Raw genomic sequence first — 18,229 nt, forward strand, 5'->3', positions numbered from 1 at the left:
TCTTTTTTTTTTTTTTTTTTGTTTTTTGAGCGTTTTCTTTTAATATTTTTGTGTTTTAATTCTAAGAATACTTTAAACGTATGTTTTGAGGTTGAATTTTTAAATACATATATGTTTTGAAATGTGTGTTATTATTCATTTTTAACTTAAAATCATTTAATTTTTAAATTAGTCTCATGATTAATTTTTTGTTAGGAACCGTTTCCTGAGCTTTCGCTTTAAAATATGGTCAGAAAGTTGTTCTGGTAATTAGTAAGTGCTGATAGTATTATTGCTAATGCCATGATTGTTGTTATTTTTAAATTATTACCCCAGTGGGAAAGTTTTCTGGGACTTGAAGGTCCCGGACGCCGTGACACTCGCGCTCCCTCTGCTGGCAGCATTCGGGACTGCAAGCCACACAGCTCACCGCCCCGCCCCTCGCTCGCAGGTGTCACCTCCTGTCGCCCTGACCTCGCCATGCGGACCCCGCGAGGGCCCCCTTCCCGTCCGGCCCTACTACTCCTGCTGCTGCTCCTGGGAGGAGCCCACGGCCTCTTCCCCGAGGAGCCGCCGCCGCTCAGCGTGGCCCCCAGGGACTGTGAGTGGGGAGTCTTGCGATGGGGAAGGGAGTCCCCCTCTCCGGGGGTCTCACCAAGCCGACTCACTCTGGTCCTGGATCACACCCTTCCTCTGCCCTCCCCCAGACCTGAATCACTATCCCGTGTTCGTGGGCAGTGGGCCAGGACGCCTGACCCTCTCAGAAGACGCTGATGACCTCAACATCCAGCGAGTTCTACGAGTCAATAGAACGCTGTTCATTGGGGGCAGGTAGGAAAAACTGCCGGGCAGAGTATGCGGTGGGTGAGGTGTGGGGAGCAGGTGGCAGCGTTTTAGGGAGGTTTGTGGGATAGGGCCTTTAGTTCGGCTGGAATGTGAATATGTGTCCCTGGGGTGGGAATTTTAAGTGCTGAACTCTGGGTGTGGTTGAAGCCCAGAGCCCGCTTATAGTGTGTTACCAAGTGGGCACAGCTGTCTGGTCAAAATTTCCTGGGTGCTAGAGAGGGTGCTGAGTTGGCATCAAGGGCTTCTCTGAGAAGGTGACATTTGAGTTGAGACCTGAAGGATGAGGAGCCAGCTGTGAGGAAATCTGAGAGAGAGAGGTCAGAAGATGTAGCCCATGCAAAGGTCCTGGGGCAGGACTGTGTCTCGTATGGTGAAGGGACAGTGAAGAGGCGCAAATGTCTGGAGCAGGGGGAGAGAGAGAGGAGGGGAGGGGAGGGAGAGGACTGGGCATGTGGTGCAGGGCCTGGTGGGCTGCGGCGAGGACGCAGGCGTTTACCCCAAGGGAGATGGGACCCAAGAGGGCTGTGCAGAGGAGGGGCGGAGCCTGACCCAGGTGCTCACAGGTGCCCTCCAGTGGCTGCTGCGAGGAGAGCCAACTGTGGGGGAGACTGTGGACCCGAGTCGGGTGCTCACACCCGCTCTCCGCTCTCCGGTGGCTGCTGAAGGGAAGACAGGCTGTGTCGGTGAGGGCGGGAGCCCCTACACCTGGGCAGTCCGGTAATGGGGGCTGAACGAGAGTGGTGGCTGTAGAGGGTGTGAGAAGTGGATGAACTCTCGATACATATTGAAGGCAGAGGTGAAGGTATTGGGGGGGAAGGCGAAGGGGGAGATGTGGGTCACTCCACACTGTTGTGTTAGCCGAGAGGGTGGTCAGGGTGGGGGCAGGTTTGGGAGATGGTCGGGCTTAGCGAGGCCATGTCGAGTGTGAGAAACCTGTGAGCCCTCCATTGTGGACACCTTGAGGGTTAGCCGGGCCCCAAATCTGGAACTCAGAGGAGGCCCTGGCTGGAGACAGGACTGTGTGTGTCATCTGCACAGAGACATGGTTCCACCCTGAGAGTGGACAAGGCCGCCTAGAGGGGTATGGATAGGGGAAGGAAGAGGCCAGAGGACCCAGGCGTGGGCCCACCAGGGATGAGGAGGGCCCAGAGATGTGGGAAGGAAGGCAGGTGAGTGCCAGGTCCAGGGACCCGATGAGGGTGGCATTCCCAGGAGAGTGGACTGGTGGGGAGAGACACTGTGGAAGGGAGAAGAGAACAGAGAAGTGACCGCGAGACTTAACAATGGCCGGTGACCTTGATCAGGGCAGTCTCTGCTGCATGTGGAGAAGTGAGAGCCTGGGGAGACTGAGGGGTGCTGGGGGGGGGGGACATCAGACATAAAGTCATTGGACAGTGCATCCTGTTAGCTGTAGGTCCCTAGGCTATGGGTTGTGTGAGGTGGCATGGTAAGGCATGTGGGGTGTGCTAGAACCCGTGGTTCATTTTAGGGCACGAGGAGGCGGGTAAGGGCATGCTTAGGTGCCTGGAGGCATGCTCAGTGTTGGAGCTGCGCGTGGCAGAGGTGTTGGCACGCCCCTGTGTGGTACGTGTTGGACACCATGTCTGCTGCCGGGAGGATAGAATGTGTAGGGGGAGGCCCCCAATCTCACTAACTACACCCCTTCTCTAGGGACAACCTGTACCGGGTGGAGCTGGAGCCCCCCACATCAACGGAAATGCGGTACCAGCGGGTGAGGAAGGGGCGCAGGTGGGAGGGGAGGGGAAGAGGCGGCGGTTGGCGTTCCCACCAGGGAGCCCGGACACTGGGCTGGGGAGCACGGTGGATTCAGGTCTGCCTACCAGGGTTCCTGGGTCCGTCAGGGACCCCACTTCCCTCACCAGCCCCCTGTGTTCCTAGAAGCTGACCTGGCGCTCCAACCCCAGCGACATCAACGTGTGTCGGATGAAGGGCAAGCAGGAGGTAAGTGAGCCCTGGCCATGCCCGCATCAGCCCTGGTAATGCCCCAATCCGTCCTGGCCATCCCACAGGGCAAATCTTTCTCTGTTTTCATTCCAAGCCAGGCCCCTGTTGCCATGGGTACTCCCAGAGTCTAGCCATGCCCTCGAGGTGGTCCTCAGTCGTGGCCACTCCACTAGTGGCGTTGTCACAGCCCACCTCTTCAAGTGCCCTATTTTCTGGTCTGTGCCCAGGCCTTGGCCATGGCCACGCCCCCAGTCTTCTCCTAGTTTAGCCCCCTGCTTTGGCCACGCCCACAACCGGATCCCTCCCTATCGGGCCCCGCCTCTACCCTAGCCCCGCCCTTCACCACGCCCCATCGCGTCCTACAGTCCAGGCCCCGCCCACACCCATGACCACGCCCACCCTGGCTTTTCTCTTCCCGCCCCATCCCAGGGCGAGTGTCGAAATTTTGTAAAGGTGCTTCTACTTCGGGACGAATCCACTCTCTTCGTGTGTGGTTCCAATGCCTTCAACCCCGTGTGTGCCAACTACAGCGTGAGTCACCGCCCTTCGAAGCCCTGCCCGCCCAGGTTTAACATCGGCGCCCCTTTGCTCACTGGCCCTCTGCTGGTCGTGCCGTTTCCCCAGGCCACATCACCTCCTACAGGAAGCCTTTCTGAATGAACTGTCCTCCCCCCATCACCCGGAATTTCATAAGAGGCTTCCAAAGGCATCCTGTACAGATTGAGGCTACTTAAGCTACAGGCCAGTTATAGGATTGACTAGGATCGACTCTCAGACCCAATTTCTGATCAGTAAATTGAGCCCTGAATTTCTCTGGTGGCTCAGTGGTTAAAAATCCACCTGCCAATGCAGGAGGTGAAGGTTCCATCTCTGGAAGATCCCCTGGAGAAGGAAATGGCAACCCACTCCAGTATTCTTGCCTGGGAAATCCCATGGATGCAGGAGCTTGGCGAGGTCACAAAAGAGTTGGACATGACTAAGCCACTAAACAATAACAAAACTGAGCCCCAAAGAGGTTAAGTGACTGACAAAGTCACACAGCATCAAAGGTGGCGCCAGGATTCCCCTCGCAGGGGGTCGCTGCGGGAGCCAGGGGCTGCTAGGTACAGCCAGGAGCTGTCACTCAGACCCTATTTCCCCACCCCCACCCCCACAGATGGACACACTGCAGCCCCTCGGGGACAACATCAGCGGCATGGCCCGCTGCCCATATGACCCCAAACATGCCAACGTTGCCCTCTTCTCTGGTGAGTGCCCCCAACCCTGACCATTTGAAGGGGCCTCAGCCCTGAGCAAGGCGTGGAATTTTCCATTCTTGGAGTTTGGTCATTTAGAAGGTAGCTGGAAGACCATCTCTTCAGCTATGAAACAGGCAGACTCTCAAGGCAGGAAGGACTCAGCCAAGGTCTGGGATCAGCTGGGGAGTTGAGGATCAGCTGAAGTCAGGGTCCCAGCAGGGTTGGGGCTCTGTTAAACAGTGGAGTTTAACTACCTAGGACTTAGGCCTCACTTAAGCTCAGGGCTCAGTCTCTTTTTATCTTAGATGTTTTATTTATTTATTTGGCTGCATTGGTCTTAGTTGCAGTCTGCGAACTCTTAGTTGTTGCGTTTGGGATCTAGTTCCCTGAACAAGGATTGAACCTGGGCCCCGTGCTTTGAGGGCACGGAGTCTTAGCCACTGGACCAACAGGGAAGTCCCAGGGCTCAGTCTTGAAGATCAGGTTTTGACCCCCTCAACCCCTGAGGTCTACAATCTAATCTCTTACCTGCCTCCCCCTGATTCACACCCACCCAGAAGGGATGCTCTTCACAGCCACCGTTACCGACTTCCTTGCCATCGATGCCGTCATCTACCGCAGTCTTGGGGACCGGCCCACTCTGCGCACGGTGAAACACGACTCCAAGTGGTTCAAAGGTGAGGCGATAGGGATAGACCTGGCAGGGCTCACATTTGTCAAATTCCCCCACCAAAATAAAGTCCCAGAGGAGATAGGCAGGGAACTCCCATCTCCTCTTTGGAACCTACTGGCCTCTTTAATGATCAAGTTAGAGGAGAGATTTAACTTGGGTATAAAGTAAAACTTGTTGGAAATGAGTGGCTTAGCAGCCTGAAATGGAACAGTACGAGGGGTTCAGCAGGAACTCAGCTCAACACAGGAGGGAGGAGGATGACAAAATAGTAGACGTTGCTGTTTGCGGAAAGTAGACACGATGATTTTAGGATTTTGACACCCACTCTCCCCCACAAAAAAAAAAATCCCAAACTTTGAGTGTCTTTTATTTTGCCTGGGTAATCAGCTGATGTTCTCCCCCTACCCTCCTTCACTGTAAAAGCAGACACCCAAGCTACTGTGTTCCCAGCTCCAGAAATTCCCTTTCTCCCGTCACGAACTGGGTTTTGACCCCTCTCTCCTACAGAGCCATACTTTGTCCACGCGGTGGAGTGGGGCAGCCACATCTATTTCTTCTTCCGGGAGATCGCAATGGAATTTAACTACCTGGAGAAGGTAAGGTCCTATTTCCCCTCTTTGAGAGGCCCGCGCCGTGGCGCATGTAGCCAAGAGGCTCCAGTCATCGGAAGTGGAGGGCAGAGGTGGGTCCATGAGACTCCACCCAGGGTGAGAGGGGCCCTCTGGTCCTCAGGGCCCTGCACTCTAGCCAGGACCAAGCCCCGAGGCTTGAAGACATTTCTGGGGTAGCCCTGGGTGAGGGTCCCAGGTGTGAAGTCTGATACACCCATGGTTCTAGTCCCAGTCCTGTTATTGTTTGTCTATCCATCCACTCATCTATCATCCATTTATTCACTCTTCAACCACAGCCCATATGTCTGCCCATTCAGCCACCCTCTCATTTACCCATCTTCAGCCCACCCACACTTCCATGAAACCATTTATCTATCTATCCATCTGCCCACCCCTGCCTCAACCATTCTCCATCCATCCATCTATCCATCCACTCATCTACCTTCTGTGCACCTGTAAATCCATCCATCCACCTCCCACTCGTTGGCTTCTTCATCCATTCATCCATCTACCTGTCCATTCATTCATATACCCAACCATCCGCTGATCTGTCCTCCTACTGATCAACTCATCCATCTGCCATCCATCTCTCCATTTACCTGCCCACCCCTCTATATATCCAGTTATCTAGCCTCCAACTTCTTCTCATAACCTGTTCATCCATTCCATTCAACCTTCTATCCACCCATGGATATACCATGATAATGATCTATCATTATCTCCTTCATCTGCCTATCAGTCCATCCACATACTCACTCATCTACACATTTATCCATTCATGGAGACTCATCTTCATCTACCTATCTGTCCATCCATCCATCTATCCACACACCCATCCATCCACATACTCATTCATTTGTCCACCCATCCATCCATCCATCTATCCATACATACATATCTACATACACCCATCCATCCATCCATCCACCTACACACACATTCATCCACCAGTTGATTATCTCCTTCTTCATTATCTTCATTATCCGTCACTGTCCCCTTCAAATTTACCCATCTATCCATCCATTAATCCATCCATCCATTCACCTCCATTGCACCACCATCCCGTCTCTCAATCCATGCAGACAGTTAAGTGCACAGACTGCCACTTACTAACAGTGTGGCCTTGGGCTTCAGTCACTTCCCTTTCTCTGTGCCTCAGTTTCCCCCCTGTGCCACGGGGATCATAGGCCCTCCTCTGTAGAGCTTTGGGAGGAACGTGAGACATGATGAGGATAAAGTGCCTGGCACCTAGTGCGTGACCCTTCAGTGGAGGCAATGATGATTACAGTTGTCTTGGTGGCTGTGAGCCTCACCATCCCCACATTTCCGCCGGGGAATCTGGTGCCCAGGGGGCTAGGGTGACTGGCCAGGGACTCACAGCCAGCCAGGACTAGCCTCCTCCATCCCGTCCTGGGCAGTGGGCATTGCAACCTGCAGGTGGGCCTGGCGGAACATGGGGTTCAGGCCCGTCTGCCCGCTGATGTTGCAGGTGGTGGTGTCCCGTGTGGCCCGCGTCTGCAAGAATGACGTGGGCGGCTCCCCTCGCGTGCTGGAGAAGCAGTGGACATCATTCCTGAAGGCGCGGCTCAACTGCTCTGTGCCCGGGGACTCTCACTTCTACTTCAACGTGCTGCGGGCTGTCACGGGCGTGGTCAGCCTGGGGGGCCGGCCCGTGGTCCTTGCTGTTTTCTCCACTCCCAGCAACAGGTCAGTGGGTGCAGGTGGAGAGTTTTCACGATCACTCACCACATATTCCCAGGGGTCCTGTGCTGGGTAAAACAGGGCTCCCAGGAGACCTCTGTCCCAGGCCAGGCGGGCACCAAGCCAGACACTGACTCTCCAAGGCCCTCTGGCCAAAACTGGGCAGATGCAGGCACGTCTTTATTTTCTGCCTTTGAAGGAAGGGTCAGGGAGGGTGTCCTAGAAGAGGCATCAATGGGTATGAGATGGAGAGAAAGGGAAGAGAATTCCAAATTAAAGGAACAGCATGTGCAAAGGCCCTGAGGCTCCAATGAGCTGGAGATGTTTAAACCATAGGGAGGAGGCCTGTGTGGCTAGAGTGGTGGGAACCAGAAGGAAAGTGGAGGATACAAAGCAGGGAGGTGGCAGGCTGTGGGGAGGAGCCTGAATTTTGTCCTGAGGGCACTAGGGGCCATGGGAGGGTAAGGAGCAGAAGAGGAACAAGTCAGACTTGCATTTCTGGAAAACTCTCTTGGGAGTGGGTTGAAAGGGAGCAAGAGTGGCATCTGGGAAACTGGGCATCCAGGCAAGTGACAGGGGCACCTGGATATGAGTGGCCATGGAGGAACTGAGCTGTGATCCAGTGTGAGAACTGCTCAGATGGTGGAATGACTGGATTGGACGGGTGGGCAGCAACTGTAGCCCAGGGAAGTGAAGGTCTGACTGCTCCAGAGGACAAACACTCCTCCACACGCTTGCCCAGGACAGTTCCCCACCCTGTCAGGCTCACCGCTTCCTTTTATCTGCCTCCACCTACAGCATCCCCGGCTCGGCTGTCTGCGCCTTTGACATGACACAGGTGGCTGCCGTGTTTGAGGGCCGCTTCCGTGAGCAGAAGTCCCCTGAGTCCATCTGGACACCCGTGCCAGAGGATCAGGTGCCACGGCCCCGGTGAGAGGGCCCTCCATCCTGACCCTGAACTGAGGGCTGGGACTCCCAGGCACTTGTTTAGCTGTTGCCGAGGTCAGCCGTGGGCTTCCCTGGTAGCTCAGCTGGTAAAGAATCTGCCTCCAATGCAGGTTCAATTCCTGGGTCGGGAAGATCCCCTGAAGATAGGATAGGCTACCCACTCCAGTATTCTTGGGCTTCCCTGGTGGCTCAGACGGTAAAGAATCCACCTGCAATGCAGGAGACCTGGGTTTGATCCCTGGTTGGGAAGATCCCCTGGAAGAGGGCATGGCAACCCACTCCAGTATTCCTTCCTGGAGAATCCCCATGGGCAGAGGAGCTTGGCGGGCTAAAGTCTATGGGGTCGCAAAGAGTCGGACACGACTGAGCAACTAAGCACTGCACAGCACAGAGGTCAGCTGTAGCCATCGTGCAGGTGGGGAGAACCGAGGCCCTTGGAGCAGGGGCACCCTAGTGAATCAGAGCCCCTGAGTGGGGGCCTCCAGGTCTGCCCTGACCACCCCCTCTCCCCTACCCAGGCCCGGGTGCTGCGCAGCTCCTGGCATGCAGTACAATGCCTCGAGCGCCTTCCCAGACGAGATCCTCAACTTCGTCAAGACGCACCCTCTGATGGACGAGGCTGTGCCCTCCCTGGGCCACGTACCCTGGATCGTTCGGACTCTGATGCGGTCAGTTCCTACACTTGGCTAGGGTCCTGGTGGCCAGGCCTGGGTGGGGACAAGAGCCCAGGCCAGGGTGGTGGGTGAGAAGGGAGCATAGGACCAACTTCTGACATGACACGAGCGGAAGACAGAGATGGAGGGAGACACAGAGAGGGAGGCAGAGACCACTGACAGAGATGGAGGGAGACGGGGAGATGGAGACAGGAGGGCCCAGGGAGGAGCTGGCTTTGGGGGTCTGTTTCTCTCTGTGATGTGCACCCTTGGAGCCACGCCCATGCCCACCTTGCCCAGCATGGGTGGTGTCTCTGAGTGCACGCAAGGGATCACAGCGGCTGGGCAGCAGCCTGACTCTGCTCCACCCTGGCCCCAGGCACCAGCTGACACGAGTGGCCGTGGACGTGAGCGCCGGCCCCTGGGGCAACCAGACCGTTGTCTTCCTGGGGTCCGAGGCAGGCACAGTCCTCAAGTTCCTTGTCTGGCCCAACGCCAGTGCCTCTGGTACCACGGGGCCCAGTGTCTTCCTGGAGGAATTTGAGACCTACCGGCCTGACAGGTGAGGCCTGGCAGAGGCCAAGAGCCAGGGCCAATGGGCAGGGAGACAGGGCGTTCCCCTTCAGTCTTACCAGTCTGCTCACCCCTAGGTGTGGACAGTCTGAGGGTGGTGAGACGGGGCAGCGGCTGCTGAGCCTGGAGCTGGATGCGGCCTCGGGCGGCCTGCTGGCGGCCTTCCCCCGCTGTGTGGTCCGAGTGCCTGTGGCGCGCTGCCAGCAATACTCAGGATGCATGAAGTGAGTGCCCCCCACCCCTGGCCAGCTGTGGGCAGGGGAAGTGAAGGGAGGTGAGCATGGAAAGAGGGGGAGAGTCAAGTTCAAATGCAGGCTACATTCTGACTCTCTGAACCATGGACAGAGGGCAGAGCATGTGCAAAGGTCCTGGGGCAGAAATACTGGGTGTATTGGTGGAACAGTGAGATGGCCTCTGTGGCTGAAGCAGAGTGAGTGAGGGGGAGGGAGAAGACGGGGCAGGTTGGGCAGGGTCTGTGAGCTTCAGGAGGACTTGGGTTCCTTCCCCCACACCCAGAGTGAGGTGGGAGCCCCAGAGATCTGTGGGCAGAGCAGGATGGGATCTGACAGACATTTCTAAGAGAAGCAGAAGCTGGGGACCAGGGAACAGATGTTTGCAAAATACTGGCACACTCATGGACTCAGAGTGAGCTCTCTGCGTGGAGCACCCTGGCCCGGTGCCTGCCATCATGGTAGTAGTGATGCCATAGCACAGATCCAAAACCTGGGCTCCAATCCCGGCTGTCCCTTGGACAAAAGTAAACATTCCTGAGCCTCAGTTCTCTCATCTGTAAAATGGGGAAGGGATAGTCCCACTGCTAAGACGTGTCTTGGGAACTCCCAGAGCTGACAGTAAGAGGTGCCTCTGCAGAAACCCTGGTTGATCTGCCTGCCGGGTCCCTTGTCTGCCCTAGGAACTGCATTGGCAGTCAGGACCCCTACTGCGGGTGGGCCCCAGATGGCTCCTGCGTCTTCCTGAGCCCTGGCACCAGGTACTGGGGAAGTGGGAGGTGGGGGGAGGGTGACCTGATGATCAGGATTCCCCCACTCGCACCAACCATAGCTCTGTGCCAGGGGTTTCCCCTGACCGTGCCTCTCTGCCCACCCCCCCCACCCCCCATCAGAGCCACCTTTGAGCAGGACGTGTCCGGGGCCAGCACTTCAGGCTTAGGGGACTGCACAGGTAAGAGGGGAGAGGGGAGGAGGCCTGGGGACTCTCAAGTCCTGGTCCTCCAGGGTTCTCACACCTGAATGGGTGGGATACATTGACGTCTCTCAAGGCTTGGGAAGGATGGGGGCGCCAGTTCCAGGTAGGGTAGTGGGAAAAGGACAGACAAACCGGGGCGGGAGGGAGGGCAGAGAGAGGCCAAGAGACAGGCTGATGGACAGACAGATTTTAGGAAGAAAGATGCCAGGGGACAGACGGATGGGCAAATGGGCTTTGAAAGGGTCAGAGAGACGCCCCTGAGCAGAGAGGTGGACAGACCGGCTGGAGGTCGCGGGAGGTACTCAGGGGACCCTCCCCGGCCAGCCCCTCTCACGCTGCCCTCCCTGCCAGGACTCCTGCGCGCCAGCCTTTCGGAGGAGCGCGCTGGGCTGGTGTCGGTGAACCTGCTGGTAACGTCATCGGTGGCGGCCTTCGTGGTGGGAGCCGTGGTGTCCGGCTTCAGCGTGGGGTGGTACGTGGGGCTCCGCGAGCGGCGCGAACTGGCCCGCCGCAAGGACAAGGAGGCCATCCTAGCACACGGGGGCGGCGAGGCCGTGCTGAGCGTCAGCCGCCTGGGCGAGCGCCGGGCGGGCGGCCCCGGAGGCCGGGCCGGCGGCGGCGGCGGCGGGCCCGGGGGTCCCCCGGAGGCTCTGCTGGCGCCCCTGATGCAGAACGGCTGGACCAAGGCCACGCTGCTGCAGGGCGGCCCCCACGACCTGGACTCGGGGCTGCTGCCCACGCCCGAGCAGACGCCGCTGCCCCAGAAGCGCTTGCCCACCCCGCACCCGCACCCCCTGGGCCCCCGCGCCTGGGAACACGGCCCCGCGCTGCTCACGGCCTCCGCCTCGTCCTCGCTCCTGCTGCTGGCCCCCGGCCGCGCCCCTGAGCCGCCCCCCGCGCCGGGCGAGCCGGCGGCCCCCGACGCGCGCCTCTTCACCGCGCGCCCGGGCCGCGCCTCCCACGGCGACTTCCCGCTTACCCCCCACGCCAGCCCGGACCGCCGGCGGGTGGTGTCGGCGCCCACGGGCCCCTCGGACCCCAGTTCGTCCGCCGATGGCTTCCCGCGGCCCTGGAGCCCGCCGCCCACGGGCAGTCTCCGGAGACCAGGCGCGCACGCCCCGCCGGCAGCCGCGCTGCGCCGCACGCACACGATCAACAGCGGCGAGGCCCGGCCCCGCGGCCGCCACGCCCGGCCGGTCACGGACTTGGCCCACCTGCTCTCCTACGGGGGCCCCGACAGGACTGCGCCCCCCGTGCCCTAGGCCGCGGCCCCGCGCCTCGGCGGTGCCAGCCACGGGAACCAGGAGCGAGAGCCCGGGGCCAGCTCCCAAGTGGGTGCTCAGACCCCCAGTCCAGCCGCGCGGGGGGGCGGGGGGCTCCCCTCCGCCGCAGGGAAGCACAAGGGGCTCGGCCTCCCACTGTCCCCGACGCGCCCCCAGAGCCGCAGGACACTGAGGCGGTCTGTGGCGGGCAGACGGGGCGGGCGGAATGTGCTATGGATTTGAGGTTGACCTTCTGCGCGTGGATTTTGGTTTGTTTTCCAATTTGCGTTTCTTTTGCAGTTTTCTAAACCAATTGCACAACTCCGTTCTCGGGGTGGCGGCCGGGGGGCGGGGGGTGGCGCCTGGAGGCGGTGGGAATGGGGCGGGGAGCGCACCTGCAGACCCAGGCTCCACCCACCCTCCCAGCCACACAACGGCCCCCTCCTCCACCCGGCCCCTGGCGTGTGTGGGTGTGTGTGTGTGTGTGCATGCCGTGTCCGTGTGCAAGGGGCCAGGCAGGGGAGGGAGGCGTGTGTGTGTGCCTGCAGGCTGCTGCTGCGTGTGTGTGGTGACGGCCACGCGCAGTGTGCGTGTCTGTGTGTGAGCGCGGAGGTCCCAGCGGCCTGGGCGTTGGCTGAGCCGACGCCGGGGCTTCCAGAGGGCCGGGGGCCTCCGAGGTGCCGGTTAGGAGTTCGAGGGGAGATGCGGCAGGGGTTTTAGGCGGGGGCTCGGGAGGCCTGTCCAGATGTCACATTGGCAGCTGTCTAAGGGCTCGGGCGGTCTGGGGGACGGCTAAGGCGGGCGGGCCCCCCTGTAAATACGGCCCCAGGGTGGTCAGAGGCTCCCATGCCACCCGTCCTCTGTGACCTCCCCCTTGACCTCCAGCTGACCATGCATGCCAGCTGAGTGGCCAGCTGAGTCCTGGACCCTCTCTGGAGTTTGCCTCCCCCACCTGCCCCCCATGAATAAAACTGTTTACAACCACCGGCCCCCAAGGCTCTGGGTCTGCTCTGTCTCCTGGGGGCGGGGCTTGGATAGGGGCGGGGCCTGGGACCGGAAGGGAGCATCCTAAGACTCTTGGCTGAGTCACAGCCACAGACAGAATTCTGGGGAGGTGGGTATGGGAATGTAGAGAGTTTGCGGGGGTCCCCGTCTCCATCTGTACAGGCACCAGTCTCTGACTAGTCCTTCAGCAAATATTTATTGTGCCTCTACTGTGTGCTGGACACTGTGGAAACCAAGACCCCTGTCCTCACGGAGTTCACAGGGGGGAACTCCGACCACACACACACACACACACACACACACACACACACACACGAATTAGGACTTGATTTAAATTAGTGATAGGTGTAATGAAGGAAGGGGCTTCCCAAGTGTCTTAACGGGTAAAGAATCCACCTGTAATGCAAGAGACGCGGGTTCAGTCCCTGGGTGGGGAAGATTCCCTGGAGGAGGGCATGACAACCCACTCAAATATTCTTGCCTGGAGAACCCCATGGACAGAGGAGCCTGGCAGGTTACAGTCCATGGAATCACAAAGAGTCAGATATGACTTAGTCACTGACCACGGTTGTAGGTAATGAAGGAAAAATCAGATAATGTGCTGGGGCGGGGGGTGGCTTCTGGAGGATCTGAGATGTGATGGGCTAGAAGGAGCACCTATGAGAAGATGTGCAGAGAGAATGTTCCTGGCAGAGGGAACAGCCAGTGCAAAGGCCCTGTGGTAGGAACAAGCTTGGAAGAGGGTGGAAGCAATTCGCGTGGGTGCAGCAGCCTGGATAAAAGGGGAGCAGCTGGAGGTAAGAAGGGTGAGGAGCACAGGCCCTCAGGCAGGCAGGGCCTTGCTAGTGAAGAGTGCAATCATTTTTTAATGTTAGCTCCCTTTAAAAAATTTTATTATTATTATTATTAGGCTGCACAGGAAGCATGTGGGATCTCAGTTCCCTAACCAGAGATTGAATCCATGCACCCGGCATTGGAAGAAGGGGTCTTAACCACTGGACCAAGGAAGTCCCTAAATTTTTTTAAACTGTAGTAAATAACATATACAATCAAATTTGCCACTTGAACCATTTTTAAGTGTTCTGTTCAGTGGCATTAGCACATTCACATTGTTGTTCAGTCAACCATCCATCTCCAGGATTTATCCATCTTCCCAAATTGAAACTCTGTCCCCATTAAACCCTCCCTCCCCACTCCCCCCTCCCTCCAGCCTTTGGAATTTTAAGTGGGACAGGAAGCCATCAGAGACTTTTAAACAGGGGACATGATCTGATTTCATTTTAAGAAATTGCTTTAGCATTACATTGCTACAGTTCACAGCTCTTCCTTCCAGCCTGAGTCGATTAAGCACCTATTGTATGCTGGGCTCTGGGGACATAGTCATAAACAGGACAGACATACCCCCCACCCTCACCATCCTCCCTTTTCATGGGAAGACTGATTTAAACAAAGACACACACAACACCAAGACAGTATCTTAGCAGCTCCTTACGAACCTGTGTGTCTGTTTTTTTCACCTTGATTGAAATATATTTGGCATTTAACATTGTATAGGTTTCCGGTGAGTATCTTGATGATTTGATATATTTTATATGCATTGTTAAGATGATTATCACAATAAGGTTGACACATCCATTACCTCACATAGTAACTGTGTGTGTGTGTGTGTGTGTGTGTGTGTGTGTGTGTAGTAAGAACATTTAAGATATATTCTTAGCATCTTTCAAGTATACAGTACAAGGACTTCCCTGGTGGTCCAGTGGTTGAGTTTGCCTTCCAATGCAGTGGGAGCAAGTTCCATCCCTGGTGGGAAGCTAAGATTCCACATGCCTCTAAGCCAAAAACCCAAAATAAAAATAACAAAAGCAACGTTGTAACAAATTCAATAAAGACTTTATAAAAAAGACTAAATGGGGGGAAAAAACTCTAGTGTAACAGTACAATCTTGTTAACTAATTACCATGCTGTACAATACATTCCCAGAACTTATACATCTTATAGCTGGAACTCTCTACCTTTCGACTAACATCTCTCCCTTTCCTTCATCTCCCTGCCAGCCTCTGACAACCACCATTCTACTCTTGGGGTCCTATGAATGTGGTTATTTTACATAACTGAGATCATTCAGCATTTGTCTTTTTCTGCCTGAGACGGTAAAGAATCTGCCTGCAATGTGGGAGACATGAGTTTGATCCCTGAATCAGGAAGATCCCCTGGAGAAGTGAATAGCTACCCACTCCAGTATTCTTGCCTGGAAAATCCCATGGACGAAGAAACCTGGTGGGCTACAGTCCATGGGGTCACAAAGAGTTGGACACGACTGAGCGACCAACACTTGCACTTTTACTTTACTTAGCATAATGCCCTCAAGTTTCACCCATGTTGTCCCAAATGGCAGGACTGGCCTCCTTGTTATGACTGAATTATATTCCATCATATATATGCACCACATCTCTATCCTTGCATCTGCAGATGGACACTTAGGTTGTCTCCCCGTCTTGGCTATTGTGAGTAACTCTGTAATGAATATGGGAGGTCAGATATCTGTTCCAAGATACTGATTTCATTTCCTTTGGACACATACCCAGAAGTGAGATTGCCAGATCATATGGCAGCTCTATTTTTAATTCTTTGGAGGAACCTCCATACTATTTTCCATAGCGGCTACACCAATTTACATTCCCACCAGCAGCATACAAGGGTTCTGCTTTATCTGCACACTCGCCAACACTTGTTATCTCCTGTCTTTTTTATGAAGTCATTCTAACAGGTGTGGGTGACATCTTGTGGGTTTTTTTTTTTAATTATTAGTATTTTAAAATTTATATATTGTGGACTGTGCTGGGCCTCCACTGCTGCATGGGCTTTTCTCTAGTTGTGCCAGGTGGGGGCTACTGTCTTCTTGGAGTGCATCATGGACTTCTCACAGTAGCTTCTCTCTGCGCGGCGCACAGGCTTCAGTAGTTGAGGTATGTGCGCTCAGTATTTTTAGCCTCTGGGTTTTAGAGCACCGGTTCAATAGTCGTGGCACGCAGGCTTAGTTTCTCCATGGCAGGGGGGATCTTCCTGGATCAGGGATTGAATCTGTGTTTCCTGTACGGGCAGGCAGATTCTTGACCACTGAGCCACCAGGGAAGCCCCTCACTGTAGCTTTGATTTATATTCTCCTGATGATTAGTGGTGTTGAGTAGCTTTTCGTGTGCCTGTTGCCCATTTGTATAGCTTCTTTGGAAAGACATCTATTCACGTCCTCTGCCTATTTATGTGTGTCCATCTCTGCATATCTGTTGTTCTCAGCTCTGTGTCTTGTTCTGCCCATGTTTCTGGTTCTGTCTATGTATTTTCCCTGTCGCTTTGTCACTGTCTATGTCTGTCTATTTATGTAGGTGGTGATCTGTCCTTTGTCTGTGCCTGTCTATGCCGCCCTGCCTGTTTCCCTCTCAGCCTCTGTGTCCATTTTATCATCCTCACAAACAAACAGGGACTAAAGACTGGGCTGGGGAAGAGAGACAATAGCCAGGCATACAGATAAAGATAATACATCACCAGCCTTCCCTGGCATTCCAGTGGTTAAGACTTGACCTCCCAATGCAGAGAGTGTGGGTTCGATCCCTGGTTGGGGAGCTAGGATCCCATATGCTGCAGGGCCAAAAAACAAAACATAAAACAGAAGCAATGCTGTAACAAAATCAATAAATTTCTTTGAAAAAATAGGTACTACATCACACCTGAGTGCCTAGAACTTAATGGGAATTAAAGCACTGAATAGCCAAACCTGTGAGATGCAGCCAAAGCAGTTCTTAAAGGGAAATTCGTAGCCTACAGATGCATTTATTACGAAAGGAGAAAGAGTCAAAACAAAAGTCACATCAGCATCAGCTGAAGAAATAAAGAAAAGAAGGGCCCCCAGAGACTGAGATCATCTTCACAGGTGGGGAAACTACAGCCAAAGAAATTTAAGCCACTTGCCCAAGTTCACAACACAAAGTGTTTACAGTGGAGCTAGAATTCAGAACCAGGTTTAGTCCCTCCCAGACCATTGTGCTTCCCTGTGACTCAGTAGTAAAGAATTTACCTGCTAATGCAGGAGATCTGGATTCAATCCCTGGGTTGGGAAGATCCCCTGGAGGTAGGACATGGCAACCCACTCTGTTATAGCCAAATGCTCCGGAAAACAAACTCACTCAGAAGAACAGCATGGATTGTGGAATGCAGTTTATTACACCGGCAGGTCCTAGGCAGAGTTTCCTCTTTAGCCAGGGACCCCGACCGACTTTTGTGAAAACCTTAAATACTTTAAGTGTACATGCTCAAGCCCACATCCTCAAATTCCTTAAACCTAGCCTGGAAAATGTTAAAGGGAGACAAAATCAGGTTACAGCCATGATTCATAATCAGAAGGGTCAGCTGGTTATTCATTGTAACCTATACCAATCGGTGCCATAAAGATTACAAAGGCGATTGACTACATAAGGGATTATTACATTCTTTCTGGAGAAGGGAAATCTTGGTATGGAATCTGGTGTCTACCAGTCTGGGAGGCCTGTTTGGCCATAGGTAGTGATCTCCATTGGCTACCAGGCACATAGTCCAAAGTTCACTGGGAATGTAAGATGGAGTTTCCTTCTTTTTCAAGATAGAGTCAGCTCAGCCTATTCCTTTCCTCCTTCATTACCCCCTTTGATGCTCTCAGCTTCCAGTGTGAGTACCACCCATTGGTATGTACTGCATTTTAGATTTCCTGACATATATTTGGATTAATGAAGTCAGCCTCTGTGATACAAGGTTAACAACACATTGGAGAATACAAGGTCCACATAACAGAATCAACAGAACAACTATAGCAATGGTTAATATAGTTTTCCACCAATCACCCTTTACCCATGATAGAACAAATGTCCAAAAAGGAAGATTATCATCAATCTTTTACCTGACCTTTCATGTCATCTAGGGTGGCTGATATATTGCCAGAGAAGTCAGGAATTTATACACAACATTCAACTTTAATTATAGCACAGGTCCCTCCTGGTGCTGAAACTATGGTTAGTCTCAAGATGATACCGGCAAGTCCTTGTAACAGCAGTTGATTGTAGAGTTTCACCTCTTCTTCTTTAAGATGATCTTGGTTTCACGGGGCTCAGCGGGGTCCTTTTGCATAGTCCACTCGGCATCCTGCAGGTCTGTGTGGTATGCTCTCTTCACCCTCATATGGTGGATCCAGGGAGTGATACCTGCAACTTTAACTGCCGTAGATGTGGTTAGAACAACAGCATGTGGACCTTTCCAGTGAGGGGCCAAAGAGTCGTGTTTCCTGTCCTTAGCCCACACCCGATCACCAGGCACAAACTCGTGAATCTGTTCCCCAACGGGGAACGGCACTCTTTCTCGTACAAACTTAGTTACCTGATTTTATTACCTTACCCAGTTGTTCCATCTGTGTGAAATCTCACCTCCCCTTATCTATGGCAAGTTTGTTGACACCTGTATCACTATAGGAGGGGATCTCCCATAGATAATTTCATAAGGAGAATAACCGTGGGAATACGGGGTTAACTTCTAATTTGAGTAA

At 54.5% G+C, this 18,229-nt stretch overlaps 1 protein-coding gene across 4 annotated transcripts in view; it reads left to right on the forward strand.

Moving 5' to 3' along the window:
• Positions 1-12,638, forward strand: part of SEMA6B (semaphorin 6B) — a 28,910-nt gene extending 16,272 nt beyond the window's left edge. For 2 of the 4 annotated variants that reach the window (XM_065918006.1, XM_065918005.1), the window contains exons 2-17: positions 431-580; positions 687-810; positions 2,497-2,557; positions 2,725-2,787; positions 3,220-3,321; positions 3,947-4,037; positions 4,586-4,705; positions 5,209-5,297; positions 6,802-7,019; positions 7,812-7,943; positions 8,480-8,629; positions 8,994-9,176; positions 9,265-9,411; positions 10,101-10,178; positions 10,311-10,369; positions 10,745-12,638. In XM_065918006.1, coding sequence (XP_065774078.1) covers positions 460-580; positions 687-810; positions 2,497-2,557; positions 2,725-2,787; positions 3,220-3,321; positions 3,947-4,037; positions 4,586-4,705; positions 5,209-5,297; positions 6,802-7,019; positions 7,812-7,943; positions 8,480-8,629; positions 8,994-9,176; positions 9,265-9,411; positions 10,101-10,178; positions 10,311-10,369; positions 10,745-11,655 — 2,649 coding nt within the window. In that variant the 5' untranslated portion in view covers positions 431-459 and the 3' untranslated portion in view covers positions 11,656-12,638. Of the gene's footprint in view, positions 1-315; positions 581-686; positions 811-2,496; positions 2,558-2,724; positions 2,788-3,219; positions 3,322-3,946; positions 4,038-4,585; positions 4,706-5,208; positions 5,298-6,801; positions 7,020-7,811; positions 7,944-8,479; positions 8,630-8,993; positions 9,177-9,264; positions 9,412-10,100; positions 10,179-10,310; positions 10,370-10,744 lie in introns of all 4 variants that reach the window. The other 2 variants (XM_065918004.1, XM_065918002.1) reach the window with 1 other exon arrangement.
• The last annotated feature ends 5,591 nt before the right edge of the window (positions 12,639-18,229 follow it).

Source organism: Muntiacus reevesi, chromosome 1, assembly GCF_963930625.1.
Source record: "Muntiacus reevesi chromosome 1, mMunRee1.1, whole genome shotgun sequence".
NCBI classification, from domain to species: domain Eukaryota; kingdom Metazoa; phylum Chordata; class Mammalia; order Artiodactyla; family Cervidae; genus Muntiacus; species Muntiacus reevesi.